Genomic DNA, 18,159 nt, shown 5'->3' on the forward strand with positions numbered 1-18,159 from the left:
CCAAATCAAGGCGGACGCCCCCCCCCCCACACACACACACACAAAACCCACCCACCCACCCACCCATCCACCCACCCACTACTCTCCTCCCGCCACCTTCCGCACCCAAGCCCCCCACCCTGTCACCCCGCCCCCGCCCGCAGGTTGTGATGGCGACGAACCGCATCGACATACTCGACTCGGCGCTGCTCCGGCCCGGCCGCATCGACCGCAAGATCGAGTTCCCCAACCCGAACGAGGACGCGCGGCTCGACATCCTGCGCATCCACTCGCGCCGTATGAACCTCACCCGCGGTATCGACCTGCGCAAGATCGCCGCGCAGATGAACGACGCCTCCGGCGCGGAGACCAAGTCGGTCTGCACCGAGGCGGGCATGTTTGCGCTGCGCGAGCGGCGCGTGCACGTGACGCAGGACGACTTTGAGATGGCGGTGGCCAAGGTGATGAAGAAGGACAACGAGAAGAACATGTCGCTCAAGAAGCTCTGGAAGTGACACCTCTGTAGTACTCGTGTAAACATATTTGCAGCGTTGTTCAGCTCTCTCATTCCTGTAAAAAATGTGGTGCGGCGGTGAGGCAGCCACATCTCGCTCCGATCGCGCTTCGCGGGAGACCAATCCCGGGCAATCCGCGTGTACGTGTCATCTCGCAATTTCGACCCTACAATGTGCCTAAAGACCCAGCCCACGAGTACGTCCCAGTATATGTGTGGCGATCGATTCACGGGTTTCCGCGCGGATACGCAGTACTACTGGTACTCACCGTGACCAAATGAAAGTGTTTGCGCGGATGAGCGCTCGCCCTCTTCCGGCGCTCTGTGTGCGTGGGCCTGAGTCGGCGCCGCCGCAAGGCATCGCCCACTGATCGCCCATCGGCCGCAGGCCCCGTTGCCGGTCCCATTGGCGCCACTTTCAGTGCGACGAGCTGCCGCTGCCGAGGAGCGACTCGTGGGCGTCCACGATGTACACGCCGCCCCAGAAGAGGACGTAGGCGCGCTTGTCGTCCACGGTGATGCACCGCGGCACAGCAGGCCCGTTGCGGACGCTCACGGAGATGGTCTGCCAGAGGACTCCCTCGGATGAGAGCACGTGGGTGGACGATCCATTGGCCAGAAAGAGCCGGTCGCGACGGGCCGTCACCACCCCTCCCTTGATCGGGCCGAGAGCTGTGCCCTTGCCGCCGAGCGGGCGAGGCGTGCCAAAGGAGTCACGAGCACACAGGGGGACGATGAGCAGCTTGTTTTGCTGCTTCCCGCTGATCACGGCAATGTTGTCGCCGATGACGGCCAGCGATGTTGGAAATGGAATCTTCGACTTGCCACCGCAGTCCTCGCCGCGCGTGGAGCTCAGCCAGAGCAGCTCTGCCGACGAGGAGGAAGTCTGGAGCGCCGCCACCCGATTGTTGGCTGAGTCGCTGACGAAAAGTCGCTCCCGCCTTGCGCAATGTGCGAGTCCGGTTTGGGCATCGAGCCGAAGCTGACCGTCGCCTGCGCCCCGCCCGCCAAAGCGGCAAACGAGGCGCTTGTCTGCGAGGCACATAGTCCCGATCTGGCTGGTATTGCAAAGTGTCATGTGCAGGTGAGGCCCGGCGACGACCATGCCGCCGACGTCCTCGGCCAACACCTTGCTGAGCTGCACTTTGCCGTGGAAAAGCTCGTGCTGCTTCACCGGGGACAGAGACCGCGAGACTTTCACGAGGGACAGCGTGTCGCCCGAGCACATCAGGGCGCCCGCAGCCGAGGCCTTGCACAACGAGGGCACGCTCAGGATCTGGGAGGCGTGGATGCCCATGAGACTGAACGGGGAACCGTCTTCGAGCAGTTTCCCTTCGCTCCCGCGATGGTTCCACTTGAGCACACACCACTCGCGGGCGAGAGCGGCCGCGACCGTCGACCAAGCCTTGCAGACGAGCGGGGCCGACAGTGTTCCGTCGCAAGAGCGCATCACAGCGATTCCGCCGGATTCGAGGATGATCTTGAGGAGGTCTGGATCATCGAGCACTGCCGTCGCAGACACCGACTGGGCCAGCTTTGCGCGCTGCTTGCGAGCCATGATGATGGGAAGCCAGTGCGCAGCGCCCACGGAATTCTTTTGTGGCCCGCGAAATTCTTTTGCCCTGGCTGAGTGCCAGTTATGCGCGGCGGGCGGTTAGAGACGTTACGGGAGGCTTCGGAGGTTGGAGCGGAGCGAGCGTGTCTCATTGCGTCAGGCCCACGACCACACCCACCGGAGCGTGGCGGGCGGTGGCGCAGGGCCGGCACACCATGCCGAATCCCTAGGGAGCACGGCCGCGCAGAGCGCGGCCGCGAGGAGGCCTGCCCATATGTGATGAAAACTCTCTACCTCAACGGCAACGAGATCGGCGAGGAGGGCGCCAAGGCACTGGTCCGCTCTGCGCGTCAACGGGGTGCTGAAAACCCTCAACATCGGCAACAACAATATCGGCCCCAAGGGCGTCGCCGCGATCGCCGAGGCGCTGCGCGGCAACGGGGTGCTGACCTCCTTGGACGTGGGCTTCAACGGCCTCACCAAGGAGCAGGCCCTCGGCATCGTCCGCGTCGAGCGGCAGCGCAACAAGCTGACCTCGCTGGGCTTGGCTGGCTGCCGTGTCGGCCCGACTGGCGCGGCAGAGATCGCCGAGTACGTGTCGGGCAGCGCGGTATTGACCTCCTTGGACGTAAGCAAGCACCAACATGGCCGAGGAGGCGGCCCTCAGCATCGTGCGTGTGTCGAGCGGCAGCGCAACAAGCTGACTTTGCTGTGCTTGGGTGGCTGCGGCATCGGCCCGACTGGCGCCGCAGAGATCGCCGACTACGTGTCGGGCAGCGGGGTGCTGAAAACCCTCAACCTCGAGTCGAACAACATCGGCGGCGAGACAGGCTACATCGAGGCGAGCGAGGTCGAGGGCGAGTCCAAGGAGGTCGGAGCTAAGGTGATCTACCAGGGACGTGAGATGGTTGTGAGCGTGGGGGTGGACTCCGACGGCGACCTGAAGCTGGTCGATATAGTGCAGACGGGCGTACTCGCGATCGCCAAGGCCCTCGAGGTCAACGCGGTGCTGAACTCCTTGGACGTGGGCTTCAACGGCCTCACCGAGGAGGCGGCCCTCAGCATCGTGCGTGTCCAGCGGCAGCGCAACAAGCCGACCTCGCTGGGCCTTGCTCGCTGCAATATCGGCCCAACTGTCGCCGTAGAGATTGCCCAGTACGTTTCGGACAGCGAGGTGCTGGAGAAAATCGACCTGTCCTCCGTGTCAACCGTTTGGGCGACGAGGGGGAGGGAGTGATTCGAGATGCGGTGAGCGGGCGGGAAGGGTTCGCGCTCGAGATGTGAGTGGATAGAGCGGAGCCTGCGCAGGGATGTCATGCTCTAGAGACATGTAGCCCAGTCTGTCCCAGTAGCTGTGGCGTTTGAGCATGATCTCATTTCTCGGCCGGGTGGTCGACAGCGGGGGCCGGGTGGTCCTGACCTGTGCCCTGACCCCTGTGGGAGGGACACGCGCGAGCTCGAGGTCGAGCGCGCGAGAGCCCCCCCCCCCCACCCACCACCACTGTGTGTGTGAATAAGTGTGGAGAAATTTACCTTACCTGACCTTACCTGATCATTTCTGCCTGGGACACAGCGTGAGAGCCCCTCGCCTGTCAGACACGCACCCGACAGCACCCGACAGCACTGACAGCACCTGACAGCTGGTCTGACAGACGGAGAGGCACTTGACAGTGCCTGACAGCTGCCCGACAGCCCGACAGATCACCTGACAGCACCTGACAGCCTGACAGCCAGGGCTCAGTTAGGCTGCCCTCGCTTCAACTTTAGCAGGGTGCTTAATTGTGATACGAGTGGGACCCAGAGATGCAGAGTACCCACATGATGTGCGTTCCTATGGGGCAGAGCTCAGCCATCCCTGCGTCAGCCGCTCCAGCACAGCAGTACAGCAGAGCGCAGCACGAAGGCTGGCGCGGGTAGTTGCACGAGTCAAAAGCTGCCGGCCTCAAGCCGGCCAAGCGAGGCCGCGAGGCGCCAGCCGCCAGCGCCGCAAAGCCAAAGGGCAAGGCAGCCGATCGAGGGGCCAGCCGAGGGCGGCTCGGAGGCGGCGGCGGCGTGAGCTGGGACGATGTGTTTGGGAGATGGAAGCTGAGCCTGGGGGCACGTGTGGGACCGCGCGGAAAGCGGATGGTAATGAGCGCGAGTGGTGTTGAGCGCCGGTTGACGGCCGGCTCAACCGTTGTCACGAGATGTTTCTTTTTCAGTCTCGCTGGAGCCGCAGCGACACACACGCGAGAGCGAGCGCGAGCGCGGAGGACGCAGAGAGCCCAGGCAGGAGCTCCCGGGCCGCCCCAGCCGGGGGCAAACTAACTTTCCGACCACCGTCCGCGCGCGGGGATCCGGCTCACATCTCAGTCAACATGGTACATGCGCTGACCCGCTCCGGCGAGCGCGTCCTTGATGCACGATGGAAGCTACCAAACGCTCCACAGCGAGAGTCTAGCCACGCTCTTCTTCGTTGAGCAGCTCGCTATGAGCGCTGGGCCGCCTCGTCCGCTGCCATCCTGGCGGCAGTCGCCCTGGCCCTCGCAGCGGCTGCAGCAGCACGCAACGCCTCTGCAGCGGCCGCCGCCTCCTCGAGCGCTGTCTCGTGCCCCTCACGCACCGCCTTGGCCCTCTCAAACGCCGCCTCGGCCTCCGCCTCTGCCACCTTTGACATCGCCTGCACTGCCTCGGCGTCCACCAGCGCCGCCACTGCCGCCGCCTCGGCCTCCTCCACTGCCTCCGCCTCCTCCTCCATTTCATCGGCCTCAGCGTCCAAGCGTACCGCCTCGGCCACCTTGGCCGACGCCGCTGCCTGGCTCTCCGGCGTGATGCCGAGTCGGATCCTCTCCTCGGTGAGCGTCTCGAGAAGCAGGAGAAGCCTCGCCTCCTCGGCCTTCTTTGCCGCCTCGGCTGCGTCTGCCTCCGACGGCGCCTCGGCAACCTCCTCGGGCCCCTGCGATGGCCCCGCCCCGCCCGCCCCGCTGCCCTTCTTCTTCTTCTTCTTGCCCTTCTTGCCCTTGGCGCGCTCCGCCTCGACCTCCGCCAGCAGCTCCTCGGCGTGCCGCGCCGCCTCCTTCTCCTCCGCCGCCCTCTGCGCCTCCCTCTCCGCCGCTCCCGCGGCCCACGCCACCTCCGCCGCCGCCGCCGCATGCTCCTCGAAGACGCGAACGCACTCGGCGTGGCCCTGCTCCGTGGCGCACTGCAGCGCGGTCTTTCCCTCCGTATCGCACAGCGTCGTATCTGCGCCCGCCCGCAGCAAGCGGAGCACGACGGTGGAATGGCCGAAGAAGGCGGCGTCCATCAGCGCGGTGCCGCCGTCGCTGTCCTGCACGTTGATCGTCGCGCCACGTCGCAGCAGCTGCTCGACCACCTGCTCGTAGCCGTCCTGGGCTGCGAGTTTCAGCGCGGTGTTGCCGTTGCTGCCCCGCTGGTCGACCCTCGCGCCTCGCTGCAGCAACAGCTCGACCACCTGCTCGTAGCCGTCCTGGGCGGCGAGTATCAGCGCAGTAACCCCACCGATGTTCTGATGGTTGACTTCCGTGCCGTGCTGCAGAAGTGAGTCGACCGCCCGCTCGTGGCCTTTGTTGGCGACAAATAGCGCGGTGTCGCCGTTGATGTTCTGCCAGTGAATATCCGCACCGCTCCGCAGCAGAAGGCCCACCACCTGCTCGCGTCCTTCCTGGGCGGCGAGCATCAGCGCGGTATCGCCGTGGCAGTTTCGCAGGCTGATGTCCGCCCCGTGCTGCAGCAGCATGTCGACCACCCGCTCGCTGCCATGGAAAGCGGCGACCATGAGGGCGGTGTTCTCTTCGCTGGTCTGCACGTTGATCTCCGCGTCGCGCAGGAGCAGCGAGTGGACCACCCGCTCGTGGCCGTTGCCGGCGGCGAGGATCAGTGCAGTACTGCCAACGCTATCGCGCAGGTTGATCGCCGCGCCGTGCCTGATCAGCGTGTCGATCACTTTCTCGTGGCCATTGCCAGCGGCGCCTATCAGCGCGGTGCCGCCGAAAGTAGTTTGCTGGTTGATCTCCGCGCCGTGCCGCAACGCCAACTCGACCAGGTGCTCGCAGCCGTTCAAGGCGGCGAGATTCAGCGCGGTAGTGCCTTCGCCGGTCTGCAACTCGAGGCCCGCACCGCGCTGGAGCAGCATCTCGGCCAGCCCCTCTTCGCCCTTCCCCATTGCGAGCATCAGCAGCGTCATGCCGCTCAGAGAGACGTCCGAAAAGACGTACTCGAACCTCGCATCGACCCACCCGCCGCCGTCTAGCCACGCCACCACCGCCGCCTCATCGCCTCGCAGAATCTCTTCTGGCACCACCCTGCTGCTCGGCGCCGCGATCGCGCCTCCCTCGCCGCTCGAATCAGAGGCCGCGGCACCCGCCGCGCCTGCGCCGCCTGCTTCGGCCGACGGTGCCTTGCTCCGGCCCGCTGCCACCTCCCCGAGATGCGTCCGGAAGGCCTGAACGCACTCGGCGTGGCCATCCTCCATGGCAATCTGCAGCGCCGTCTTGCCCACCGCATCGCGCAACGTCATGTCTGCGCCCGCCCGCAGCAAGCGGAGCACGACGGCGGGGTGGCTGAAACAGGCGGCGAGCATCAGCGCGGAGCGATTCTGTTGTTCTTCCTGCAGGTCGATCTCTGCGCCACGCCGCAGCAGCAGATCGACCAGCCGCTCGTTGCCGCCGTGGGCGGACGACACCAGCGCCGTTCCGATCTCCGCACCGTGCTGCAGCAGCACGTCCACCATTCGCTCGCGGCCGTAGTAGGCGGCAGTGTTGAGCGCAGTGGTGCCGCAACTGTTCTGCAGGTTTATCTTTGCGCCACGCTTCAGGAGGAGCTCGACAATCTGCGCGTGCCCGTTCTGTGCGGCGATCATCAGCAGGGTGCATGGAATCGTAACGCCGCTGACCTCAGAGGGTCGCTCAGCGAGAGTGTCGGCCTTCCCGCCGTCATTCAGCCACGATCGCACTGGTCCCATGCGGCCGTCCGCAGCCGCCTTCAAGACGTTCTTTGGGACTTCACCACCCGGCGCGCTGTCAGCAGACCGCGGCGGCGTGCGGAGCGCGGCGTTGGCGCGGGAGAGCGAGGCGGGCATTCTCAGGCTGATTTCTTTTTCTGAGGCGCGGCCGCCACAAGGTTCCTGCGAGAGGTAGTGTTATCGGACACGGCTCCGGGCTCTGATGCTGTGAGCCCCGGACCCTCCTTGCGAAGCACACACGCCGGTGTGGAAGGGGGAAGTCCGGAATCGCCGAGAGCAGCGCGTGGGAGCATGGCCTCGCGCTGGGAAAACTCTTTTGTCCTACTCACTCTTAGCCTTGAAGTACAACGACCTGGGTGTGAGCCAAGTCCGTGGCTAAGTCGAGTTGGGGCAGCGAGCGGCCTGTCATGTCGACTCGCCCATGCCCATTGGTACCTTGGATCGTCGTAAGATCCCGCGTCATCTTCCCAGACGTTGGTCATGTCGGTGATGGTGAAGGAGGTTACGTATTGTTCGTACTCCTCGCCATCTTCGAAAGTAGTCACCATCTGTGATGTGGTGTTGGCGGCGCGGATCTTTGGGTCGCGGCACTTGGAGGGGTCCTTGAGCCAGCAGTGCTCGATATGGTGGTCTCCTCCGCATTTATGGCCGTTCGAGAGCTCGAAGGGGCACGAGGCTTTTGGGCGAGTGCACCCCTTTCGACCGCCTGGGTGCATGCCATTGCAGCGGGAGCATCGCTCCATCTTGAGGGGCTCGCCCTTCGTGTTCGAGTTAAAGGTCTTGCGTGGCTTCTCGTTTCGAGCGCCTCTCGGATCAGGTCGTCGACCGGTGGGCTTCTTGGGCGGCCCCGGGTTAGATCGAGGCTCCCTGTGGGCAGAGCCCGAAGGGCGACGATTGTCTTGCCTTCCTATCGGTCGAGTGCTCGTGGCGAGCACGGTCTGAGACTTGTTGCTCGAGCGGAGGGATGCTTCGCGTGTCTTTTTCTCTTGCATCATTTTGGACAGAGCCGTGACATGTCGGTGGTACCCGTCGGTGGGTGTCCCGAGATTGTAGCCGATCGTGTCGATGCAGTGGTCATAGAAGCCGTCAGTCTCCTTGGCGATAGAGTGGGTGAAATATTCGTACATCTCCGAGGCCGGAGGTTGCGGAGAGAGCATTTCGGCGTACGTGAGCCAGTTGTTCTTAAAGACTTGTGGGCTTGCACCCATGTCGAGCGTCATGCGTCGTAGCATGTTCATGAGGACGGGTTGGACTTGACGGCCCTCTAGAAAATCGGCTCGGAGGATGTTGAAGGCCTGGATGCCGCTTAGATTTGAACGTAGACTGATGGAGGCCTTGAGCGACTCGTCCTCGATGGCGTGGCACACATACTTGAGACCTTCTTGGAGGTTGGATTTGTGTACCTCGAGAGCCCGAGGGTCGGTGGGTGCCTCCAGAGGAGGGCCGACCGTGTAAGCGAGCAACCCATGAATACCGGCCCACGCTCGGAACTGGAGCTCAAACAGGGCCATCGTCTCGGCCGAGATGTCTTGGCCTTTGAGTCGAGGCCAAGCGGCAGATGACCAAGGCACGCGATGCGGCGGAGAACCCTCCTGCGCCGGTGGAGCTGGGCGCCGAAGAGGTGTGTGATGAGTTGAGACCGCCGGAGTGCCTCGCTGTTCCTCCCCAGCCACGGTTGCCGGCGCGCCTCTGTAGGTGCTCAGTGCGCTCGAAGCGGCGGCGGAGGTTGGGCGCGGCGGCTTCGGCGTCGTCTATGCGGTCGAGCTGCCGTCGCTGCCGGGCTGGGGCCGCGTCGCCGTCAAGCGAGCCCTCTCAGGGGTGGATGCGAGGGAGGTGATGGCCGAGGTGTCCAACTTGCGGAGGTGCGCGCACCGGGACGTATTGCCACTACTCGGCTACTGCGACGCGCCACGTGCGGCTTGCATCGTGGCGGCGCTCATGCGAGGCGGCTCGCTAGACGACCACCTCCTGCCCTCCCCTGACGCGCGGGCGCGTCTGCAGAAGCTCGGCTTCAAAGGCACTCCGGGGCTGTCGTGGTGGCAGCGACTCTCGGCGGTCTGCGACGCGGCGAGGGCGCTGGTGCACCTCCACTCGAACAGCATTCTCCACCGCGATGTCAAGACGGCCAACATCCTGCTCGACGGCGCGCTGCTGCCGCTGCAGTCGGCGGGGGGCGAGAGGCGCGTCTACCCCGAGATCACCCGAGATTGCCCTAGGTTGCTCTAGATCGCTCGAGAGCTCCACTCCTTAGGCGCGTCTACCGCGCCTTCCTCTCCGACGTCGGTCTCGCCAAGGAGCGGGCGGGCGGTTCGATGACCATGGCGACCACTGCGACCAGCGCCATCTACTCGACCGGTTTCGCGGACCCGAACTTCCTCGACTCGAACCAGCACTCGGCCAAGACGGACGCATACGGGATCGGGATCTCGCTGCTGATGGCGTTGACGGGCGGCGAGCCGTCCAGAGGCCTCAGGAGCACGTACGAGGACGACGTCTTGGACATGGTCGCCGGCAAGGAGGGCGCCGGCCGCGGGCTGCTGCATGCGGCGTGGCGGGCGGCCCACTGGCCTCAGACGGCGACGCGAGAGCTGGTCAAGGCTGTGCACGGCCTCGTCTACGAGCGAAAGTCGCAACGCTTGCCTCTGTCAGAGGCGATGGTGGCGTTCGAGGCGGCGTTGCGCTTCGGCGGCGATGACGACGGTGGCGCGGATGATGGAGCGGCGGCCGCGGCGGCGCCGGTTGCGACCGACAGACCGACGGCGTCCGGCGCCGATTTCTCGGCCAGCGGTGCCACATCCAGCGGTGCCTCGTCCAGCGCTTCGTCGTCGTCTGGGGACGGCTCTTCTGTGCCCGGCTCTCTCACGCGCGCGGTCGGCGGGCTGCACAAGGAATATGTGGCGGGCGGCGGCGATGCGTCCTTGGCGCGGCTGCAGGACCGGATCTGCAACGCGTACCTGTCCATGACGGGGCGTCTCGAGCGGCGGCACGAGCAGCAGGGAGGCGCGCCACTGCCCAAGGGCAGCAGCGAGGAGGAGAAGATCAACGCGCTTGCGCCGCGCAGCGCCGGGCAGTCGCAGCTCTGCGACTCCGCGCACACCCTGCGGCGCTGGTACAATGCGTGCAGGCACGAGCGAGGCCAGTGGAGCGTGGGTGCGCGTCCGAGTGACAAGGAGGTGGCGCGGGTGATTGAGAGGATCAGGGGACTGCTGGACGCCTGGAGCGGCGGGTGTAGTCCGGTTTCCGGTAGCGAGGGTAGCGTTGATGTGTTATTTTGAATATCATAAACCGCCGGCACGCCGGCCCACTGCACTGAGCGATCGACTAGGTCCAGCCCTGGGTGAGGTGGGTTGTGAGAGGTTCACGAGAGTGGAACTCTGCCACATGTTTACGACACGGTCGCCCTCTGGCGGGCTCTGCCACGCGATGGCACCCTCCAGCACACTCGGCCTCAATCGGTCAAACTCTGTTACAGTGAAGGAGTGCAGCAGGGTGTGGTTGAGTGCAGGTGGGAATCAACCGGTCCCCCCCCCCCCCCCCCCGTCCCCCCGGGGTCCGGTTGCGCACACAGTCAGCACATTTGGCGATTCCGCGGCTTGCACTGGGCCCCTGAGCTGCTCCCCTGCGATTTTAGTGGCCCAGGCATGGTTCTGATAGCGAACGCCGAACGGGTCGGACCGGCCAAACACAGCCCCACACACGCGCCCGCCATAGCTCTTGGAGAGCATGCACGAGTGACCCGCTGCAAGCCGCGAGAGTGGCATCAAAAGCAGGAACGACCTGCTCTCGTTGCTCCTCACAGCTCCAACGCCTGTGCTCACAATCTACGCCGCGGCCTCCGCCTGCGGCATTGCTCTCGCGCAGCTCGGCGACGCAGAAAGATAAGTGTCCATCAGCAGGGCTCATCCAATGCGAGCGCACATTGTGCGTAGCCGCGGCAGGTGGCAGTGCACGGCCACATACCGGCTGTGGCGGCTCGTATGCCCCCGGCAGTAATGATGGTCATTAACCTGCGTATTGGAGCCGCAGCAGACTGCTGCTGTGGCAGCAGCAGCAACCTGCTGCTGCCTGATTCAGTCAAGCCAGCGGTGCAGCGAGGCGTGCAGAATTCGCGCGGTTTGGTACCTCCTGAGGCTGAGCGCGTTCAGACCCGGACCTGCTGCACGCTGGACGAAAGCTCCTGCATCGCGCCTGGTTCCCCTACCGCCCGCGCGCAGGCAACCGCCGGCTCCACCACCCCCGTCGCTGCCGCTCCCTGCTCCGCCGCAGCCACCGCTGCCTCCTCGGGCATCGCCACGATCGGCTCCGGCGCCTCCCTAAACGCCGCCGCCTGCAGGCCCTCCGCCTCCGCCGCCGCCTCCGCCGCCGGGGCTCCCCCCTCGCGCGACTCCTGTCTGTATGTGGCCTCCTCCCGCCGGCCGCCGCCGCCCGGCGCGAGGACAAGGCCGGAGCCGCCCGCCTCTTCCGAGCAGGCCTCGTCGGCGTTCGTGCCGTCGACCTCCATCTCGACAGCCTCCGCGTCGACCGCAGAGCCGTCCTCGGACCCGTCGCCGTCCCTTACAACGGCGGCGACGACGGACAACGCCTCGTCGCCATCCACAGCATCTTCCAGAAGGCCCGAGCTCTGCGGAGAGCCGCCATCGTACAAGGTCCGCCAGCCAGAGCCGGGCTCGTACAAGGTCACGCCTCTGGCGGTGCGACTGGCGAGCCGCTGCACTGCCTCGCGCACCTCGTGCTCTTCGAGGTCCTCCTCGTCGCCTACTCACAAAAGGCGAGTGTGGAGAGACGCCGTTTGGAGAGTCAGATCCAGGAGATTCTCCGTCGCCGTCGTCGTGCTCGATGTTCCATAGCGCGGGCTCGTCCTCCGCCTGACGGTTAGCACGGTCTCGTGTGTCGTTTCCACCCACGAGCAAATAGGCCGTATCTCGGCGAATCTCGGCGAATCTCGGCCGATCTTACCTCGGGCAAATAGAGCCGAACCGCCGCGTGGACATCGCCGTGGCCCTCGAGCCGCCGCAGCAGCCGCCGGCAGACATACGGGCCCGCGCTCAGCCACTCCTCGCGGCTACTCCCGCCGCCCTCCAACTCGGCAGAGCCCGGTACGCCGCGAGAAGATGCTGTGAGGCCACCATGCTAGGCGCCGCGAGTAGATGCTAGGCGCCAGCGAGGCGTCGCGCGGGCGCTTGGTGCCCTTGCTCTGTGTGCCGCCGCCTCCCCGAACGCGCGCGCATAGGCCAGCACCGCCGCCTCGACCGCCGTGTCGAAGCAGCCGAGGTGGATTTCGTTGAACCTCGCTCGGAAGCGGCGTCTTTCCTTGTTGACGCCCGTGTAGCCGGTCGGGCTGCGGCTGGAGAGGTGCAGGCGCAAGCCCTCCGCCTCCTCCACCACCGCCGCTGCCGCCGCCGCCTCCGCCGCCGCCGCCGCCGCCACTGGCGGCGCCTCCCCGACCACCCGCGCGTAGGCCACCGCCGCCTCCACCGCCGAACCCGTGCCAAAGCAGCCCAGATAGACTGCCTTGCCGTTCTCGCACTTGTTGACTTCGAAGCTGCCAGAGGTGAGCCTGTAGACACCTTTGTAGCCGGTGCCGTTGTTGCTGGAGAGGTGCAAAGCAAGCGCAAGCCCTCCGCCTCCTCCACCACCGCCGGTGCCGGTGCCGCCGCCGCCGCCGCCTGCGCCACCGCCTCCGCCGCCCCCGGCGGCGCCTCCCCGACCGCCCGCGCGTAGGCCACCGCCGCCTCCACCGCCGCGCCGAAGCAGCCCAGATAGACTGCCTTGCCGTTCTCGTACTTACTGGCGTCGAAGCTGCCACAGGTGACCCTGTAGACACCCTTGTAGCCGGTGCCGTTGCGGCTGGAGAGGTGCAGGCGCAAGCCCTCCGCCTCCTCCACCACCGCCGCTGCCGCCGCCGCCTCCGCCGCCGCCTCCGCCGGTGGTGAAAGAGCAGGCGCCCCCGCTACCTCGCGAGCATAGCACGCCGCGCAAAACCACTCGCCCTCGGGCGCGAGCGTCCCCGGCGGCAGCTCGAAGCCGCCATCGCAGCCGTCGCACACGATCGCCGTCACAATCTCGTCCGCGCGGAGCGCCGCCGTTGGCTCCGATTCCGCCTCCTCCCCCGATTCTGCCTGCACGCCCGCCCGCGCGCAAGCCGCCACAGGCTCCTGCCCGGCCGCCGCCGCCGCCCGCGCATAGGCCGCCGCCGCCTCCACCGCCGTGTCGAAGTGGCCCTTTATGGCCCTTTCCCTGCGAACGCGCACCCCCCAGGGCTAGGTCTCTCTTGCCCGCAACCCGATATGCCGATCATCCGGCCCGCTGGGTGCGCTTCTCAGCTCCCCGGCCCTGGATGTGAGGTTACCGACTGCACTCCAAGTGCTCCAAGTCTCCGGTGCGGCTGGAGGTTGCGATGACGAGGTGCGGCGGTGCGGGCGGGGGGTGGTCGCTGCGACGGCACTTGCCCGATCCGCAGACGCGCCGGCGACGAGGCTGTCCGGCCGCTGCCGCCCGCGCTGCTGCCGATCCGGTCCCCTTCACGCTCCGCACAAGCAACGACAACTTTGAGGTCGCCGGCTTTGGCCAGGTGCCCACCACCTGCTTGCCTCCATGTTCACGCTTCGCGCCCCTTCCCCCCCCTCTGACGCCGCCGTATACCGTAGGTGAGGGGCACGACTACCCGCCTGGAAGGCGCTCTCATCAGCAAGTCACCCAGGCACCAACTCCTGGGCGTTTACGCTTGACTACGAAACCATGCAGTGGATGCAGCTCGATCAAAACGGCGACGCCAACAGCTGGTCCCTGGGCGAGGAACTCGCCCAGGATGAGGTGCGAGTCATGATGCTCGACCCAGCGTGCACCAAGTCGCTCACATTCCGTGAGTTCTTCAACGGGCGACTGCGATCTCGAACTCCGACAACTGGACTGGTGCGCGGAGGACGATGGCTCCCTCGACGACATCCCTTCATCGACGGACGCCTTCACCGCCGCCGGCCCTGGGCCATCCATCGCGGCCTCCGACTGGCTGCCGCAGCTCACACCCTAATCTATCTGCCTTAGGCACGGAGCCAACGGAGCCATCGCGCATGCCCGCATCGCGTGCGGCTCCGAGGTCTCCCGCCGAGACCGGCTCGGCGCGGGTTTGACTGACGTGACTGACTGATGAGTGCTTGCGAGAGAGAGATTTTTAGCAATGCTTGCGATGGATGAAGGATCTCCGACACCCAAAACCAAAATGCAAATGCGGAGTGGAGCCCACACTTCGCGTGCAGATCCTGCGTCTCTCACTGCCCGAACAACAGAGGCGGGTACCGCCGCAGGTCCCACACTAGTACATTGAAAAAGTGTGAAAGACCGTTTCGGTCCAGCCAAATCGCAGTCACTGGACCTCGCAGCATGGCTGACGTCTCCGACGCAGGCCCTGCCAAGCGGCCCCGCTCCGCGTCGCCCAACCACGCCGCGACTCCCTTCCCCGAAAAGGGCGAGGACACTACCGAGTTCTTGCCCGACCGCGGGCTACTCCTGCGGCACGGAACCTCCCTTTCGCTGATGGCGCTGGTCGCCGACTGGCTCAACGCGAGCGAGGAGTTTGAGCAGGTCGATCCCTCTGCGGACTGGGAGAAGTGGGCATCGCGCGGGCAGGACCTCTCGCTGTATTATGCCGCCCTCATTGACCCGGCTGAAGACGGTCTGTTCCAGCGCCACGTTGGGCCTTCACGCCGACCATCCACCCGAGTAGCTACGTCTGTGACTAGGAAGAGGGGCTGTTCGCGCATGCCTGCGAGCGGTCCTCGACGGCGTGCCGGTCCCGGCGCCGCCGCACAACGCCCGGCTGATCATCGACTACGTCGCCACTGCGCTGGAGGCGCGCGGAATGGGTCTGGCTTCGCTGCTGGTCTCCTTTGTCACGCGCGCCGCTGCCTCGCTCTCGCCGCCCGCCAACCTGTATGTGGTTGCGACCGAAGACTCGTGCGTGTACTGGATGGGGCGAGGCTACGTGCTCGAGGTGTCGGAGCGGCTCAACGCGCGGCTCAACGTCTTCAACGACACTCACCTGCTGCGGCAAGCCGGCGACCCGGAGGACGCGGGCGACGAGGCGGACCTGCCGAGGCGGCGCGACCAGCCGTGGGCGCAGCTCTCTGCGGCGGAGCGGCGGCATGCGTCGCGGCTCGGCTTCACGCCCGAGTCGTGGGATGCGGATGAGTGGGGCGGGGTGCCGCTGACATGGGCAGAGTCGCAGCGCGACGCGGCGGCGAGGGAGGCCGCGGAGGCGCTCCAGTTCGACGAGGCGTCGTGGCACGGCGGCGGAGGCGGCGGGGGAGGGGCGGATGCGCAGGACGACGACGAGCTGCAGGCTGCAATTGCCCTCTCCCTCGGACAGTGGGGCGGCGGGTCGTGACCGCATCTTTCTCCGTGTCTGACCGTCACCAATTCCAATGTGCAATGACACCATCTCTCATCACGTGTGTTGTGACTTGTGTGTGTGTGTGTGTGTGTGGATATGCTTTCTTTATTTTGTTCGTTTTTTTGCTCTGCTAGTCCCCCATATCGGGATTATCGGGAGGACGACCCCGGCTAGAGTAGTCGCCGACCACACCCTATCACCCACAAAAAAAGAACCCTGCACAAACGAGATCGCAAGGGCGGGGACCTGTTCCTTTTTACCCACCTCACAGTAGAGAGGTGTGCGTTTTATTTATTTATTTATGCTATTTTGGTTTTTTGATCGCGTGGGGCGCGCGGCGCGTGTGTAATACGTACGGCTTTTTATACTAGGCTAGAAATAACTCTATAGACTATAGGTCGTAGCTCGTACGCGCGGCTACGTTAGGGCTTTTTAGCCTTTACGGCGTACCGCCGACCACCGACCTGTCTTATTTTGACAACTGAAGTAAGACCTCCTCCTCAAGCTCTCTCTCTCGCTCTCTCCGTCTCAGGCTAGACAATAGCGTAAACTCTTACACGCGACAGGGACAGCAAAAAGACAAGCGAACCCTGTAGTATGGATGCGGCGAAGGTTCGATTCCGCGCACGGGGGGGGGGGAGGGGGACAGGGGGAGGTTTCTGGGGCGAGGTTGGGGGCAGTGGGGGGCCCGCGCGGGGAGGGGGGGCGGGTCGGGCGGGGGAGCTGGAAGAGGGGGGGGGGGGGTGGGGGGGGGGGGGGGTGGGGGGGGGGAGGGTTGCCTGTTGGGGGCGGAGGGGGGGGCGGTGGGGGGGGGGCTATTGGGGGCGGGGGGGCGCTTTGGGCGGGCGGGGGGGGGTGGGCGCCGGGGGGGGGGGGGGGGGGGGGGACGGGGGCGGGGGAGATGGGAGGAGCAGAGGAGGGGGCGGGGGTCCGGGGGGGGGGGGGGGGGGGGGGGGTGGTAGGGGGGACAGGGGGGGGGTGGGGGGGGGGGGGGATGGAGGGCGGGGAGTGGGGGGGCGGGGGGTTGGGGCATCCGGCTGGGGTAGGAGAGGGGGGGGGGGGGGTTGGGGGGGGGGGGTGGGGTGGCGGGGGGCGGGGGGGGGGGGGGTGGGCGGGGGTAGGGGGTGGGTGGGGCTGGGGGGGGGGGGGATGGGGGGCTGGGGGTCTGGGGGGCGGGCGTAGGGTGTGGGGGGGGGGGGGGGGGGGGCAGGTGGCGGGCGATAGATTTAGCGGGGGGAGGGGGGGGGGGGGGGCAGAGAGGCCTCCGGGCCGGAGGGGGGAGGGGGGAAGGGGGGCGCGCCGATGGTCATGCGGGAGGGGATCGCGTGCGGGTTGACGATGATGTCGGGCGTGATGCCCTCGCAGTTGAAGGGCATGTCCTCCTGCCGGTAGGTGATGCCTGCGCGCGTGCAGCGAGGACGCGTCGGGACGTGTCGTGGGCGTGTCCTCTCCCCCCGGCGGCGGGGCGGCACCGATCGTCCCCTTTTGGCCGTGGCGCGACGCGAACTTGTCGCCGATCTGCGGCACCCGCACCGAGCGGATCCGCACCTTGACGAACTTTCGCCCCTCCTGGTTGGTCGTGAGCAGCACCTGGACAACGTAGCCAGCCTCCGTGACAATGATGACAATACTGGCGATGGGAGTACGAAGCACTCGCGAGCGGGACCTGGTCGACGTAGCCAGCCTCCGACGACCGGAGCGGCGTCGAGGCGTCTCGCTTCTCGTAGCGCGCCGCGCCGGCGTCCTGCAGCTCCTCGGCGCGCGGCTCGACGGGCGCCGTCTTGCCGATGATGATGTCGTCTCCCGACACGCGCACGCCGGGCGGCACGAGCCCGTCCTCGTCCAGCTTCGAGTAGTCGCACCTGCGGGCGAGGTGCCGACCTGCCTCAGGCTCAGGGCCCCTCCGCACGAGCCCGACCCGAGCAGCCGCATCGGCGCAGCCCCTCGACCGTCTCGCGGGTAATCTCGGGTAATCTCGGGTAATCTCGGGTAATCACCGGCGCAGCCCCTCGACCGTCTCGCGGGTAATCTCGGGTAATCTCGGGTAATCTCGGGTAATCACCGGCGCAGCCCCTCGACCGTCTCGCGGGTAATCTCGGGTAATCTCGGGTAATCTCGGGTAATCACCGGCGCAGCCCCTCGACCGTCTCGCGGGTAATCTCGGGTAATCTCGGGTAATCTCGGGTAATCACCGGCGCAGCCCCTCGACCGTCTCGCGGGTAATCTCGGGTAATCTCGGGTAATCTCGGGTAATCACCGGCGCAGCCCCTCGACCGTCTCGCGGGTAATCTCGGGTAATCTCGGGTAATCTCGGGTAATCACCGGCGCAGCCCCTCGACCGTCTCGCGGGTAATCTCGGGTAATCTCGGGTAATCTCGGGTAATCACCGGCGCAGCCCCTCGACCGTCTCGCGGGTAATCTCGGGTAATCTCGGGTAATCTCGGGTAATCACCGGCGCAGCCCCTCGACCGTCTCGCGGGTAATCTCGGGTAATCTCGGGTAATCTCGGGTAATCTCGGGTAATCACCGGCGCAGCCCCTCGACCGTCTCGCGGGTAATCTCGGGTAATCTCGGGTAATCACCGGCGCAGCCCCTCGACCGTCTCGCGGGTAATCTCGGGTAATCTCGGGTAATCTCGGGTAATCACCGGCGCAGCCCCTCGACCGTCTCGCGGGTAATCTCGGGTAATCTCGGGTAATCTCGGGTAATCACCAGCCCATCCCTTCTTTTTCACGATCGCGGGTAATCTCGGGTAATCTCGG

General features: G+C 66.0%; 5 protein-coding genes across 5 annotated transcripts in view; 3 read left to right on the forward strand and 2 right to left on the reverse strand.

Annotated features, from left to right (window-relative positions):
- The window catches only part of EMIHUDRAFT_214492 (hypothetical protein), a gene marked incomplete at both ends in the record, with an annotated part of 1,610 nt that extends 1,116 nt beyond the window's left edge, over positions 1-494 (forward strand). The window contains one exon of the mRNA XM_005764002.1: positions 144-494. Within this exon, the coding sequence (XP_005764059.1) occupies positions 144-494 (351 nt within the window). The remainder of the gene's footprint in view (positions 1-143) is intronic.
- A 417-nt stretch (positions 495-911) lies between these two features.
- Positions 912-2,051, reverse strand: EMIHUDRAFT_214493 (hypothetical protein; the record flags this gene model as incomplete). The annotated part of the gene is made up of 1 exon (XM_005764003.1): positions 912-2,051. The coding sequence occupies one exon, from the start codon at positions 2,049-2,051 to the stop codon at positions 912-914; it is 1,140 nt and encodes a 379-aa protein (XP_005764060.1).
- Positions 2,052-2,132: 81 nt separating this feature from the next.
- Positions 2,133-3,285, forward strand: EMIHUDRAFT_214494 (hypothetical protein; the record flags this gene model as incomplete). The annotated part of the gene is made up of 3 exons (XM_005764004.1): positions 2,133-2,203; positions 2,279-2,384; positions 2,452-3,285. The coding sequence occupies 3 exons, from the start codon at positions 2,133-2,135 to the stop codon at positions 3,283-3,285; spliced, it is 1,011 nt and encodes a 336-aa protein (XP_005764061.1).
- Positions 3,286-8,946: 5,661 nt separating this feature from the next.
- EMIHUDRAFT_67326 (hypothetical protein) lies at positions 8,947-9,458 on the forward strand (the record flags this gene model as incomplete). Its single annotated transcript, XM_005764005.1, has 2 exons — positions 8,947-9,170; positions 9,260-9,458. Coding segments are annotated over 2 exons (423 nt in total), but the record flags the coding sequence as incomplete, so codon positions are not given.
- A 7,165-nt stretch (positions 9,459-16,623) lies between these two features.
- Positions 16,624-18,159, reverse strand: part of EMIHUDRAFT_465037 (hypothetical protein) — a gene marked incomplete at both ends in the record, with an annotated part of 10,158 nt that continues 8,622 nt past the window's right edge. Inside the window, 3 exons of the mRNA XM_005764006.1 lie at positions 16,624-16,796; positions 16,870-16,987; positions 17,064-17,259. Of these exons, the coding sequence (XP_005764063.1) occupies positions 16,624-16,796; positions 16,870-16,987; positions 17,064-17,259 (487 nt within the window). The remainder of the gene's footprint in view (positions 16,797-16,869; positions 16,988-17,063; positions 17,260-18,159) is intronic.

The sequence above is a fragment of the Emiliania huxleyi genome, assembly GCF_000372725.1.
Source record: "Emiliania huxleyi CCMP1516 unplaced genomic scaffold EMIHUscaffold_61, whole genome shotgun sequence".
NCBI lineage: Eukaryota > Haptophyta > Isochrysidales > Noelaerhabdaceae > Emiliania > Emiliania huxleyi.